At 40.4% G+C, this 16,400-nt stretch overlaps 1 protein-coding gene across 2 annotated transcripts in view; it reads left to right on the top strand.

Moving 5' to 3' along the window:
• Nucleotides 1–3,348: 3,348 nt before the first annotated feature.
• LOC134535929 (protein lava lamp-like) overlaps nt 3,349–16,400 on the top strand; it is a 48,681-nt gene continuing 35,629 nt past the window's right edge. Inside the window, exons 1-3 of one of the 2 annotated variants that reach the window (XM_063375320.1) lie at nt 3,349–3,441; nt 5,003–5,673; nt 14,603–14,703. In XM_063375320.1, coding sequence (XP_063231390.1) covers nt 5,007–5,673; nt 14,603–14,703 — 768 coding nt within the window. In that variant the 5' untranslated portion in view covers nt 3,349–3,441; nt 5,003–5,006. The remainder of the gene's footprint in view (nt 3,442–5,002; nt 5,674–14,602; nt 14,704–16,400) is intronic. The other variant, XM_063375322.1, reaches the window with a different exon arrangement.

The following is a 16,400-nucleotide window of genomic DNA, read 5'->3' as shown; positions in this document are numbered from 1 at the left end:
GTGGGGCCGTGCAATATATGGTACTGGCCGACTCCCCCCACAACAGACTTTTTATTAATCGCCAAGTGCACAGGCACTGGCTACATCTAATCGTAGACTTTTCTTAATTTAATTGCGAGCCGCGGTCCACACAGGTGGGCCCGCGCGTCGCTGTTCACCAATTACGGGATTAGCCGACTCTAATCAAACTCTCTCCCTCAACCTCGACTGGCGTGAGGACGTAAATTTAGTAACGGCGCGTCAGAGCGCCCAGTGTTTAATGACAGTGTACTTTATGTAGGGAAATCATGTGAATGTAATTGCAAGTGTAATTTGCCAGGGTAATTAAACGTCCACTCCGCACACCACGTGTGCGACGTGTGAACGACAGTGCAAAGCCATGTACGTTATTTCTGAACCTCACCAATCCAGTTGGGGATCAGCGTCCTATGCTGTGTAGGGCCAGTGGTACAGCAGGCATTAGGGACCCCTAACATCATCACCACCGCCGCCGTTCCTAGTGGGCCACGCAGGGGCTCTCGGACCTCACGACCCACCTCGTGGCTAACCACCGTGTTAGCCTGGTGCCCTCCCGGACACGTTTCCGTGCCAGAAAACAGCCTTCCCGCTAGGAACACCGCCGAGTCTCGAACACGAGAACCCGGGCGACGGCAGTACAAAGAATGTATGTAATTTCGTTGTGCATTTCGAGTGCCTCATTACTGCCATTAAGAAATGCAATTTTAATTCAAGGCAGCATGCCTGTGCACTTTATGTAGAGAATAAATGTTTCACGACTATTTGTTAAAGCCATTAATTCACACCCCTCAAGCATGCCATATCGAACCCTGGATCTTATTATCCAAGCCCTGATCCTGACATGAGGACTGTGTGTGTGCCTATCCCCTTTCCATTCTCCCGCCACCGCGATGCCGGTCATATTCGTACTTGAGGTGAATGAACAAAATTTCGGTTAATAACGAATGATCCTCGTATTGTTACTATGTATGATTGTTCTTTTAAAATTGCTACCTTTGAATATTTACATCCGTAAATATTTGCAGGCCATCAGTTGGTAGTTAACTTGCATTTTTCTTTACATACCTAATACATTTGATTGTCTTTATTTATTTCACAATATGTATTTTATAGATTTCGTCAGGGATTTTTGTAATGACAAATCATGGAAAAGTTAGGGCTCATGTTCTACAAAATGTGTGGACATCAGTGTTGCCAGACATACCCAAATTATTATGTTTGTACCCGGTACCCAAGAAAAACTGCCTGGGTATGAAAATGTATCCGAATTTAGGATAAAGTAAAAAATAATGGTCAAAAATTATTGCACAATATTTAAGGAGATGGGGCAAACGACCTAGAAATATGTTGTTAGCTTCGGCAAAGCTATATTCCTAAGAATCTCTAGAGAACCAAAGAATGCAGTTGCAGCTAGTATCAAGAAACAGGATCAGGGCCAACCTTGATCCTTGATCAGGACTATTTCTCACTGAAAACAGTCTCTGATACACTATCAAATTTAAGTCGCCATATTTATATTACTGGTAATATTTACAGCAATTTTACTCCAATCTTTAACCTGAAAGTACTATTTTCAATTGTGACTTTGACGTCGTCTGGCCGACGACCACCCCAGAGCCCGACCTGCACCCGCCAGTATACGCTCCCGCTAACGGAACACACCCCTGGCCAGGGCCCACCCGAGTCAGGCGACCCGAACAGCAATTAAAGACAAAGCCGCGGAAACCTGAGTAGACAAGAGAAGAACCGTACCCATTCCTCCTGAAACATTAAATGAGGATTTTAGCGACAATAAAATCTCTTCCAGACACACCCGTTTGGAGTCTAGCGTAATGAGGTCACGCCTGGCGCGAGAGAGGCCGAGCCTCCCTCGGACGCCATGCCAGTTCGGCAGTTCAACGCAGCTCACGGGCCGGGGCGGACGTACGTCCCACGGAGAGGCAACATCCTTTGTCTACATTGAAAGTAACGTCCGGTAAATATAGTCACTAATTAACCAAACCCCTTTTATTACTTAACCTCTCCGTGAGTACCCGGTCCCTTTTTTCGGTCCCGGACCTAATCCGGCCGCATCAACTTAAGGACACCCCGCACCACACTTGGTCAGCGGGGCTGCTCTTCAGCATACGGCACGGGCCGTCTCCCGCAACGTACAGAACTTTGTTTAAGGTCACGCGCACGGCGCTGACCACAAACCCGCAAGGGAACTTGGACAAACTTAATTGCGGTGCGTGTTTCACCACAGTGGGCACAACACCCGCGCCGAGACATTTGCATACGGGATTGGCCGTCTCCAATATCCCGCCCCTTAATTCAGTGTATTTTTGTATCCCGTATTTTGTACTGCTAACTTACGTTACCCGAGTAACGAGTGCCACGTAACTTGTGCGCGCCCCCTTAATCCAGTGTATTTTTGTATCCTGTGTTTTGTATTGCTAACTTACGTTACCCGAGTAACGAGTGCCACGTAACTTGTGCGCACCCCCTTAATTCAGTGTATTTTTGTATCCCGTATTTTGTATTGCTAACTTACGTTACCCGAGTAACGAGTGCCACGTAACCTGTACACGCCCCCTTAATTCAGTGTATTTTGTGTCCCGCCTTTGTGTTACGAAATTACGTTACCTGCGTACCCAGTGAGACGTCTGAGACATAACAGCATCCGAGGCCACGTAACGCGGAACACAAACAATACGGCGCCACGGAATAACAAGTAAAAACCCCCGGGGACCTCTGTAGAGTGTTGTATTGTGTACGACTCGCTCCTCTGAATAAAAGGTACGACACCGCCACCTCAACTCCACGTCTCTTATTTAAAATCATCTCACGCAACACCGCCGCCGGCCCTAGTGGGCCACGCAGGGGCACATACATCCACGACCCCAAATTCACGACTAGAAACGAGCTAGTCTGGCGCCCACCCGGACAACACAGATCAAGAACCGCCTTTTCCCACTAGGAGCCACACCGGGACTCGAGCCCGAGACCCCGGACGACGGCAACTTGAATAGTAATACCAAAACAACATGTCCAGTATCCCCCTTCCAAAAACATTTAACCATTTTTAAATCCTATGCACAGGCCGGGTCGTAGCAGTACGGCCACAGCATCCCTGAGTAGAGTCAATATTGCATTTAATCTATAAAATGTTATGATAACACACTATTACGAGATTTAACAGAAAAGTTTAAACATTTGTATTAAATAAGACATCCATATTTTGTTTTCATACTTTTTTTGTCTATGTACCAGAATGACTCCTGAACTGACAATTTCTTATTCCCGAACGTAATCGAGTGTAGAAGTAAATTCACCTTAATTTTGTTTAATAAGAATGGCAACACTGGTGGACGCGCTGTTTTCCGTTATAATACCTAAGTTATTTAAATTAAATTAGTAATAGTACTTTTAATTGTGTGAATGGTTGGTTGAATATATTAAAAATACTATAAAATAGTTAATACTGTTGATTAGTTAAGTAAGCTACACTTTAGGTTGGTGATTTATAACCAATTGTCCAAACTATTTTACTGAATTTTTGGTGTAGGTAACCTAACCTTTGAGAAGGGCAAATATAAGAGAAATTTTATTAAATATTTTTGTGGATATCCTGTTATAATTTCTCATTATCTTGTTACTTAGCTGACATTGCTAAGCTATTTTTTTTAAAAATGAAAATATGAAAATCTGATATGGTTGGATAAAATTCTTTTAACCAATAAATATCTTATACCTAACACAAATTGATGAGATATTATTCAATTTAATTCTTTAAAGAGTTCTATGATGTGGAGGATTTCATTGCTGTCGACCTTAGTTGTAACCCTCATGTTTAAATTGTTATGAAGTGTATGATGAAAACACATTTTTTAAAATTCTTAATTAAAAATAAGTCCTTGCTCCAATTTTCTGCTTTTAAGAAATTGCCCTTAAAAGTGTACAGAAACATTGAACCTAATCAAGGGTATAAATTTCAACACTACATAATAGAACTCTTTGCCCCAGGAATATGGGCACTTCAGGAAAAAAAAACCTAGATAGGTACATATTTGAATGACTGTCATTCAGAGCTGGCACAGCACTCTTAAGTGTATTTTTTTTTGTACAAAGCCTAGGTTTACAATTTTCAGTCTGGATTATACTTAATTAGTTATTGAGCATATTTGTTACCGAAGATATTCTTATTCAGCACCTGACTCAAGATGGTTTCTTCAACTTGAAGATATACAGGAAAAGTTAATGAGTACCTATATACTGTGCATGTATTTACAAATTTGGTTTATAAAGTTTTTTCATAGGCTAAAACTAACGCAAACACAAGTGAAATCTTTTGCAGAGCTCATAAAAAGCTTGTTATGAAACTAGCCAGACAGCAAGAAATGTTACTCCATGCAGAACAGCAGAGAATTGATTAGGTGTGTTGAAAAAAAAATTGTAAAAGCATACAAATTGTTTATATGTTCTGAGCATACTGGGTATGAGTGGCAAAGTATTGATTACTATAGACCTTATAAAATAATTAAAAGTTATAATGTATTATGTACCTAAAGCAATTCAAATACTTGACTGGTTCTTTTAGTTAAATTTAACTATTAAACTGCGGGTAAAACCAGGGGCGCAACAACAGGGGGGCAAGGGTATTTGGCCCCCCCCCCCTCTGAAACCTTGAAGTGGGGGCAAACGGGGGCAAAGAAAGTGCTGTGTAATCAATTTTTAGATAATAAAACTGCTTAAATAGCACCATTTTCCACCTTGAAATACAAATTTTCCCGGGGAGGACCCCCGGACCCCCGCTTCAATAGGGGGGATCGATGATTCTTTATAAAAAGGTATATTGCCCACCCTTTGGAAATTTAGTTGTTGCGCCCCTGGGTAAAACCATAAATTCTTGTCCCTATTAATAACTGCAATTCCTTGGCCTATCTTTGCCTCGTTCTGATATCAACAGCTGATGATTGTGACTCAGAGACGTCTGTTTGCGCAGGAGCATGGCAGCGTGGCTGCCGGACTGCAAAATAACGCTCAGTTTCCGCGACCGCAGTACAGAGCCAGCCTGCCCCACCACGGGTGGCCCGGAGTCTCCGGTGGGTCGCAGGCACTCCGAGAGCTACGACTCGGACTCAACATGGTGCGCGGAAGCGGAGGAATCCGTTGGCGTGCCTCCGGTCGAGAGCGGCTTCTCGGAGCAGAGCGGAAACAGTGCAGACATCGATGCGTTCACCACGTCGATGGACCATCTCAGTGTGGGCAACCAAGACCTCGAGGGTGCGTCGCAAGCGAACCTGGCCACGCAGGACTCCGAGTCGACCGCGGACACAGCACCGACTCGGAGTGGCCTCTCGGCGCTCGGCACGGTTGCCCGCGGAACGGTGTCGTCGGCCGACCCCGACGTCAACGGGCTGCCGGAAGCGAACCTCGTCACCCAGGACTCTGAGGCGCTGATGGATTGTGTGCTCGGGGGAGATCTTGGGCTGTCGATGCACTCACAGGAAGAGTCTCCCGTTGTGGGCGCGGGGAATGACCCGACTGCTGGGAGTGCAGGCGTCGCCGAGAGCCATCGCGGGCAGCGAGACGTCAGCAATGCCAAGTATTCACTTCGCAGCAGAGGCAAGGCGACAGCTTGCTCGGGGAAGAGACGTGTAAGATTTGTAGAAGGTAAGAAAATTTAAATTTGTTACGAGATTCATTTTGCTTTCATTTAATATCACATTGACATAAAAATTATATTGTATGTTTTGAATTCTTTTAAATTATTGCAAATGCTGTTTAATTTATAGGTAGAGCAAAAGTGTTACATTTTAACATGTTTTTTTTGTTTTGTTTTAATGTCATCAGTTCTAATACCAAATATAGGTACATTGATCTCAGATACTTTTGTACTAGGTATCTATAGAAAATCCATAATCGTAATTGATTTTGTTTTTAAGTAAAGGAATATTTTTCCTTTATTTTTATTGTATTGCAACTGATTAGAAGTGGACAATTAATTTGTACAAGATGTTGTAAACCAAATTTATTGGGCTGAATGCGTACCTGCTTTTATGTTATTTTTAAAATGTTACTAGAATTAGCGGAAAATAACTCATTAATAACATTGGTAAATATGTAGTGTACGGATTAGCGTCAAAATTTTTTTTAAAAATCTGAAATAACTTTCATTATATGCTCTTTTACGTCCTCTTTTCATTACAGCCTGCCGAGATAAGAAATTCCAATTACTTTTGGAGATATCGCCGTTCTTATTTTGCAATACAAGACCTATGTAATCGACCGGCGCCATTTTATATTTTGCTGTGTGTGCGTGAATGCCTAAATAACAGAAATTTTCCATTAGGTAAGGTTAGTTACATTATAAATACTTCAAAATAAACGGAAATTAAAAATATCAATTAATTTTACTTGTATAGTTTTAAGTATTTATAATGTAACTGACCTGACCTAACAAAACGGGACAAAGGTAGATTAGGTCAGGTCAGCTACATTATAAAAACTTTGAAACTGAACGGACATTAAAAATAATAAAATTAATTTTAATGGTTGTTTAGTTTTAAAGTATTTATAATGTAGCTGACCTGACCTAACAAACCGTGACAAAGGATGAACAGTAGGAACTCACGTAATTTTCTTTTTACGTGATGTAGTCGTTCAACTACGCCGCGAAAAAAAAAATCATACTTGTAAACAAGCAACAATGGTGAACGCGGGAAGCCTACGATTCACTCATCCTTCTGGACATACCCGAATACTCACGTTGGCAAGCCTTCTTTCAACAGACGAGAGAGGCAAACGCCCGATCGTGCATCTTCGGTTTTTTTTTTTTGTTTATTGTAAATAAATATACAACTCATGATAACTAATGGTCAATTAGGTTATGTTAGCTACATTATAAATACTTTAAAACATTGTGGACGGGTTTGATTTGGTTAGGATAGCTACATTAAAAATACTGTGAAATCATGTAAACTGTTTCCTAGCGCTGGATAGCTACATATTATAAAGTTATTTGCTAAGCAACCATATAATGATTTTAGGTTTTTTAATGTAGCTATACTTACCTAATATAACCAACCATCCACAATGGTTTAAAGTATTTATAATTACTTCTTGCTAATTTTAAGAATGACATCTTATAAGTTAATCACTGGCATTTGGAGAATAAATGCCCACAAATTTTTTTCCCCCCAAATAAATACATCTGTTGTGGTACGGAAAAAAGAAACGAGCATGAACTTGGGGTCGGGTTTGGCTCTCTCGTCTGTGAAAAGAAGGCTTGCCAACGTGAGTATTCGGGTATGTCCAGAAGGATGAGTGAATCGTAGGCTTCCCCCTGAATGCTGCATGAGTGCACAGGATGAAAATTAAAAAATTCCATATCTCCTAAAGTATTTGGAATTTCTTATCTCCGCCGGGTTTAATGAAAAGAGGAAGTTAAAGAGCACAGAATAAAAGTATTTTCGGAATTTAAAATGTTTTTTTAACAAATATTGCCCAAATATGAAAATTAAAAAATTCGATATCTCCTAAAGTATTTGGAATTTCTTATCTCTGCAGGCTGTAATGAAAAGAGGACGTAAAAGAGCATATAATGAAAGTTATTTCAGATTTTTAAAATGTTTTTTGACGCTAAACCGTACACTACAAATTTACCATAACATTAATGTATAGCTGGTTTATATCATTTACATAGGTATGTTATAAGATTTCCTAGTATTACGTATGTTAGATCCTAAAATATTGTTTTTGGTAGTAATATTAACCCTTTTCATTAGATTCCCTTATTTATAGTCAAAATTCTTAGGTGTAGCCACAAATGATTTACTAGGGATTTCATGTTAGTTTGTGAGCCACTAGAAAAGTTTGCTACTCAAGCATGAAGGTCCTGTGGCATGTGACAATTAGGGCTGATTGTGATTGGTGATGGTTGATACCATAACTCCCCTCCTCCCTCTTCCATGATTCTTTCATTAGTCTGCTATTTTCAAAGCAAAAAAATGTTTATAGAAGTTATGTTCATTCTTTGATTGATTATTATATGATATTTATATTAATATTATATGATGAATTGTGATCATACCGAAATATCATCACAACAACACCGAAATACAACTGAAAATGTGAATTCAAACAACAGTTTGACTTAACGTAACTCAAATTACAATAATTTTACCTTTTACTATGGTAAAGTCATTGAATGTAATTTATTTAGCATGAATTCTGTACCAAAATTTAATAAATAATTGGATTGGAAAAATTATTATTACATTTCTGGAACTTGTATTTCTTATTAGCGACACATTTGTACGTTGACATTGGCATATTTTTCAGACACACAAAAAGTTCCCATTTCATTTTTATTTTTTGAGTAGCTCTGTTTTAGTCATATTTATTACTAACAAATTTATTCTACAAGTGCATCATTTGTCACTCAAAATGAGACTATTTGATGAAATGAGCATTAAGAAGAATGGATAAATCATCAGTCTGATTGTGCCTGATAACGGAAAAAGATCTCATTCCCAAAACCTCGCAACTGTTTTGTCTTAGGAAGACTGTGTTCGTCTGTGCTGTCTTAATTTTTTTTTGCTAGTATGTATATACGTTTGATTTCAGGGGCGTAGCCAGGGGGGGGGGGGGGTTTAGGGGTTCAACCCCCCCCCCCCCCCCCCCCCCCCCCTCTAGCACCAAATCTTAATTTAAATTTCTTATTCATCACTCAAACAAATTACATATTAAAAATTAATAAAAATTTTACCGTTACAATATTTAAATTTAAGTACCGAAAACTGCTAAAATAGCACTATTTTACACCTTAAAATCCAAATTTTCCCTAGGGAGGACCCCCGGACCCCCCGCTTTAATACGGGGAGCCATGCTTCTTAACACCCCCCATACACAAATCCTGGCTACGTCACTGTTTGATTTCATTGTTGGGTTCACCTGTGTGTTGCTGTATTGTTGTTGTGTTGTCCAAATTATCTGTTTAGTATCATTTGGGTTTCCGTTGTGTGTCGCTGTGTTGTCGGAGATGGTGGTTTGTATTTGTTCACTCTTCTTGTTGGAACCGTCTTGTTAGCTTACTGTGTTCGTTTGTGCTGTGATACTGTTCTGACTAATCCTCTGTGCTGTCTATACATTTAACATTGGCTGCTTTTAGCTTTGTTTTCTGTGTGTTTGGGTATTTTTTTTCTTGTCCATTCCCCATGTTTTGTCTATGACAATACAGCATAAACCAGTAATGACTTATGTGTAAAATAATGTTATAAATTTTTTTATGTTAAAATATAACTGTTAAGTTATATTATATATAACTGCTTATGGATCCATAAGCTATAATAACTGTAGACTTGAAACTAGCTGTGCATGTGACTGTCCGTGTGAAATAGTTTTATTGTGGTGTCTGCATGATATGGGCGTGTATCCTACATAAATGCTGTCAGATATTGGAATAATAATGGTTCTAATGTTAGTTCGTGATGTTTTATCAAGCACTTTCATCAATATCCATTGCATTGGATGGATTTAGCATGATTATGTAACAAATTAACAAACTGACAATAATTTTTATAAATTGGCTTTGACCTTTGTTACATTTCTTTTTAATGAGTCTACCACTATTCTGATAATATATTCCACGTATGGACATGACACCATGACAGTTTTATACTTTTATTATATGTACATATAGGTTTTACAGGGACCTTTAAAATAAGCTATGGTTGTGACAAGTGTTTTTCATTCCAATATGACGTCGTCTGGCCGACGACCACCCCAGAGCCCGACCTGCACCCGCCAGTATACGCTCCCGCTAACGGAACACACCCCTGGCCATGGCCCACCCGAGTCAGGCGACCCGAACAGCAATTAAAGACAAAGCCGCGGAAACCTGAGTAGACAAGAGAAGAACCGTACCCATTCCTCCTGAAACATTAAATGAGGATTTTAGCGACAATAAAATCTCTTCCAGACACACCCGTTTGGAGTCTAGCGTAATGAGGTCACGCCTGGCGCGAGAGAGGCCGAGCCTCCCTCGGACGCCATGCCAGTTCGGCAGTTCAACGCAGCTCACGGGCCGGGGCGGACCTACGTCCCACGGAGAGGCAACATCCTTTGTCTACATTGAAAGTAACGTCCGGTAAATATAGTCACTAATTAACCAAACCCCTTTTATTACTTAACCTCTCCGTGAGTACCCGGTCCCTTTTTTCGGTCCCGGACCTAATCCGGCCGCATCAACTTAAGGACACCCCGCACCACACTTGGTCAGCGGGGCTGCTCTTCAGCATACGGCACGGGCCGTCTCCCGCAACGTACAGAACTTTATTTAAGGTCACGCGCACGGCGCTGACCACAAACCCGCAAGGGAACTTGGACAAACTTAATTGCGGTGCGTGTTTCACCCACAGTGGGCACAACACCCGCGCCGAGACATTTGCATACGGGATTGGCCGTCTCCAATCGCCCGCCCCTTAATTCAGTGTATTTTTGTATCCCGTATTTTGTACTGCTAACTTACGTTACTCCGAGTAACGAGTGCCACGTAACTTGTGCGCGCCCCCTTAATCCAGTGTATTTTTGTATCCCGTGTTTTGTATTGCTAACTTACGTTACCCCGAGTAACGAGTGCCACGTAACCTGTACGCGCCCCCTTAATTCAGTGTATTTTGTGTCCCGCCTTTGTGTTACGAAATTACGTTACCTGCGTACCCAGTGAGACGTCTGAGACATAACAGCATCCGAGGCCACGTAACGCGGAACACAAACAATAAGGCGCCACGGAATAACAAGTAAAAACCCCCCGGGGACCTCTGTAGAGTGTTGTATTGTGTACGACTCGCTCCTCTGAATAAAAGGTACGACACCGCCACCTCAACTCCACGTCTCTTATTTAAAATCATCTCACGCAACACCGCCGCCGGCCCTAGTGGGCCACGCAGGGGCACATACATCCACGACCCCAAATTCACGACTAGAAACGAGCTAGTCTGGCGCCCACCTGGACAACACAGATCAAGAACCGCCTTTTCCCACTAGGAGCCACACCGGGACTCGAACCCGAGACCCCGGACGGACGGCAAATTCACAATTATTTTTTTAATGTAAGATTCCTTCAAAAGAACGGAAATAGTGGATGCTGACTGAAATGTAGGAAGGCAATTCCCAAACATATATAATTGCCTACTAGTACCCACCTTTGCTGATGTGAGGTGGGGGGGGGGGGGGTGGACATGATCTTTAGTTACCTCATGAGGTTGCTTGTTCTGACCCTCCCTTCAGATCTTCAGAAAAGATGTCACTTGCATGAGAAGTGAGAAGTCTCTGGCCCAGGGACGTCGGAACGTTTTCATGAGTGGGGGGGGGGGGGGGGGGGGGGGGGGAATTGGGCGAAAAGATGTATCACACTAACCTCAGTCCTAGAGTGGGGGGGTCCGGGGGCCCTCTCCCAGAAAAATTTGGAATTTTAGATGCAAAATTGTGCTATTTAATGAGTTTCCGAACCAAAATATTAAATATACTATTTCAAGAATTTGATGACGTAGTATGTATTAAATATGGATTATAATGTCGTGGGTAGTGGGTAACAAATTACCTAACCCATGTGATCTACCCCTTAGCTTCGGTCTTGGAATTTAATGTCAATAGATATTTTTTTGGTTCCTTAACCCGCGAACGTATGGCTTGATACTCTGACAGTAGATGTAGTACAATTTAAATAAAATACCATCTATGAATTTGCAATCATTTTACAGTATATTGACAATCATAAATTTGATTTTATATTGAATGTGATCACCAATGCAACGTTTGTAACTACTGGTTGAGAAAAATACTACTAGGACCAAACATTTAATCTGGGAAAAGGAAGGGGGCAAAATGCTACTCTCGCCCCCCCATGCATAACAGCAGGGGGCGACTCGCCCCTGCTGCCCCCCCCTGTTCCGAAGTCCCTGCTCTGGCCCCAGATTGACGTGCAAACGTTTGCATATGCTTTACAGCAAAATAAAAAAGGATTAATATTGTGGAGTTGTTAGCAGTTTATGCATTTAAAGTAAAATCTTGCTACGCAATAACAGTTATAAAATTGTTGTAACCCTGAATCCAATTCTCCTGATGACGAGAAGGGATCGAGAGTAACACTGAGATGAAGAACAATGATGAAGTTATTTTGATGAAGAGTTATAGATGTCCTCAGATGATTTAGGCACCACCCATCCCCCCTTCCCCCATAACTAGCCTTGAAATTAGATTCAACTGTTCAAAATGCAATTTTTAACAGGTTGCTGTAAAAAAAAAAAACTTGCATTTTGAAATGTCCATATATTCATGTTTATCACTGTTCCAAAATAATGACACACAAACAATTGAGCCCACAGAGGAAGCTGCCGTTTACACCTGAACCAGTGGATGTGGAGTAACGAGACCTCAGTCTATCCACATCCGTGCCCACGAATCGTAATAATTTTTAGTAGATTTGAAAAGTCTGGAAAATACTGAAAGTATTTGATTACTCCCCTGTATACAGCACACTATTTTAAACATAGGAAGGTTGAAAATGCTAGTATATTTTTCCCCAGTAAGAATTTTCAGTGGCTTTTTCAATTTTTACATTTGCATCATAAAATGTTTTCTAGGTGCCTTACCCATGTGCTGGTGACAAATGAAACTTTTTAATCTGGCTTGTGAACCCATCCTTTACCAGGCCTTTCAAACAATTAAATATAAATATCATTCTACAATTTTTCATATTGATCAGGGGCGTTGCAAGGGGGGGGGGGGGTTTTAGGGGTTCTAACCCCCCCCCCCCCTTAGCCATTTTTTTTTCTTATCTGAAAGCAGGTTAGCTAAAAGCCTGGGTGTCTTACTGCTATCACCGGCCACTGCACTGGAGGGGAAGAGTAAGCGAGCCCTACCGATTATCCTTCCCTTCCCCTACCCCTATCACGAGCAGAAGCTATAAGGTTGTGATGCCATGATGGGTCCCAAGTTTTCAAATATCTTACACCTATTGTATTTAACCAGCGCGGTAATTATAAGCAGGTGGTGACTGGGTAACTCTTTAAGCTAAAGCTAATTGTTTCCAGGAATAGGCCAGTTCTGCCGAAACACAACCATTTTTATTCCTTTTTTTTTTTGTATTGTCGAGCTTCGAGCATGATTTATGATTTTGAGTGGGACGTGGACAAGGCACTTTGATTAATTAAAATATCTTTAATTAATTTCTTAATTCATCACTCAACCAATATTTTTATTAAAAAATTAATATTTTTACCATTACAATATTTAAAGTTAAGTACCGAAAACTGCTCAAATAGCACTATTTTACACCTTAAAATCCAAATTTTTCTGGGGGAGAACGCCCGGACCCCCCTCTTTAATAGGGAGGGACTATGCTTCTTAACCCCCCCCCCCCCCATACACAAATCCTGGCTACGCTACTGATATTGATCACTGCATACAGTATAGCCCTTTTTTATTACACTTGGTTCGGCACAGTCTGTAATGTGACACTGATTGAGCTGCTCCCATGTATTTTTTTTATGGGTGTATTCAGGTGTTTGTTGACCTGCCTACATTTTTCGTTAGCTTGGTGTTTATTTTAACATTGTTTTGAAGAAGAGATGGGACTCAAAGACACAACATGATATCAGATAATTCTTTTAAAACAGTGAAACTCATGTGAAATTTTTTTTGCCATAGAACATCTTGTTACATCTTGTTTTAAATATAATTGTTCTGTATTAATTTTTCTTTGGTATTCTCAGTAATATCATATTGATGTTCCATAACCCATAAAAATCACTAATCAGGCATGTCAGAGGTATTTAATTTATAGAGTTAAACTTCTACTTAAGCTCAACTTTCCTCTTTCTTAAATATGATTATTTTATTTATTTTTATTTATATATATATATTTATTTAAAATTGTTACATTTGGTAGTCATGCCATGTGGTCTACAACAGCATCACTGCAAAGTTTTTTTGTGCGATAAAATATTAATAATACTTACCAAATGGTCATATCTTTAAATTAAAGTAACTCTGCCGTGTTTGAATTCATTGTAAATTAATTTATTCACTTTTTAGCAACACCGTCTTGTTGGCCTGACTACAAAACGTGCATTTTTGAATTAACGTCTTTTGTATTGAGACTTTGATGACCATGTGCTGTGTGGGGTTCACTTCTTGTGTGCTTGTAAAGGCAAACATTTTACCAACTTACTGCATATTTTATCGTAAATTTGGTAGTAATAGATAAACAACCTTTAGTAATAGGCTCGTAACACAAAGTAAAATATAATCAAAAAATATGCTAAAGTGTGAAAGTTCATTACTGTATGTTCATTCATAATGTGTAACATGCAGGAGTGAACATAGAAATCAACAAAACAAGAATATAAATATGAGAAATACTTTGAACATCCAGACAGGGCCGTTGGGAAGTTACGACTTGGATGCAGTTTTATAGGAGATGACACTTCCTGGCCTCGTAGCAAACAGATCCAAACAGCAGCTGTGGTGCAGAAACTCTACCCAAAGTATTCAGCAGGGAAACCAGTGTATTATGTTGGCTTGTGTGTCCTCACAGGTTTGGATGCAGGAACCTGGGATTTGCTGCTGCGGGGAAATAACAGAAAACATGTGAAACAACGCAAGCTGAAAAAGACGAAAGCACTCGTTTCCGACCAGGTACATTATGACAGAAACCATGATTTTTTCCCCAGTAGTAAAACTAATTGATGTAATGAGAGACTGCTACTATCATTATCATAATCCTCAGCTGTTACCATGCTGTGGCTGACAATACATATTTATTATGCATAATGCTGGTAAATGGTTATCTAATACCACAATGATTTCAGGATGAATAAATACGGTAGCATACTTTTTCATTGCGGACTTTGAGCATGTATGTGTTATGTAGCCGTTGTATTATTTGCTCTGGCTTTTTATAATTAACAAATATTTATACTACTCAAAGCCAATTTATTGTAAACTAATATTACCACTGATATTTCCTAAAATTTATTTACTAGCTGCAATGGAGGACATTTCATACAGCAGGTGTGTGTGCTTTGTGCCAGCGCACTATTCTTTTTTATTCATCTTGTAGAATAATAAGATTTTAAATTGAAGTGTTAGACTACAAAACATCTGGAGATGTAAGATGTACAAATACAGTCAACTAACAGTTCGTAATGCATCACACACATGTAGATAAAACAAAAAAACTGTCTTTCCTTATGTTGGTTTATTCATTTTTCAGTTTTGTGTGTGCAGCATCAGCTGTTACTTCCCATGATTCATTGTGTGAATGCGCCTGGCCAAGCCATCCATTGCATCAATGATCCTATGTCCTTATACCACTTTCTATTCATCTTTCTCTCTTCCTTGAGTGGTTGAGTGGTAATATCACTCGTCTCCGACTGTGCCATCCAGGTTTGATTCCCAGTGTGGTTGAACTCTTAAATGTGACTGATGTTGCCAGTTGTTGGGTTTTCGCGGGGCACTTTTCCGTTTCCTCCAGCCAGTTAGTCAGTGCTTCATTCTCATCCTGTTGCCCCTCATCCCTGAGTACCCCGATATGGACCAGACATTGAGCCATAATTCATTCATTATTGTGCCAGCGATTTCCCTCTGCTCCTTCCCTTCTGTCTATATTTACAGCTTTCTTCGATATATGATGCGCCTCTCTCACTCTCGCCTCAGTGTCTCGTGACGAGCACAACTCTGGCACCTTCACCCCTCTCGTGCCACTTTGTTCATTATCCTGTTTTCTTTACACAATCTTCATTTTTGTTCCCCGAAGATATCTCAGCCCCTGCGATCTCAAGCGACAGGATAAGGATGCAAGTGGTATGGGAGAGAGGGTTTATCTCTACTGAGTGATTGTAGTTTTTACAATGTGTTAGGTTCTTTATTACTATTCCCAAAGGAAATCACACACTCGTCTACACATCACAAAACCACCATCTTGGCCCGTCATACACCACCTTTTTCGTCCGCCCTTGCTGCCAACTGTTATACACTACAATCCCATCCTTCCTTATGAGCTTGAGATCAAATGATCTCCAAAATACATAGTACAGTTGTATATTACCCTACTAAAAATACATATTACATGACAAGTTGCATTTCTCAACAATCACAAATAATGTTACAAATCTAACCTTACTGGAGGTTTCACTAATCGTGTTGACCGTCTGTCTGGTCTAGGTCTGCTTTCCCCTTGCACTGAAGTGGGGGATACAAAGCCTTTGAAGGGTGGACTATGGCTATCTTCTCTAAGTAGTCCTGAGGAAGACAGCTCTTTCGGTATTCCTTCCTTAGGCACCACCTTTGTGGCAACCCTCCCCCTCACTTCGTCATCAATTCCTTCCCCACTA

The sequence above is a fragment of the Bacillus rossius genome, chromosome 10, assembly GCF_032445375.1.
Source record: "Bacillus rossius redtenbacheri isolate Brsri chromosome 10, Brsri_v3, whole genome shotgun sequence".
In the NCBI taxonomy this organism is placed as follows: domain Eukaryota; kingdom Metazoa; phylum Arthropoda; class Insecta; order Phasmatodea; family Bacillidae; genus Bacillus; species Bacillus rossius.
The sequence above is the reverse complement of the archived record's forward strand: the minus strand, read 5'-3'. Positions and strand labels throughout refer to the sequence as shown.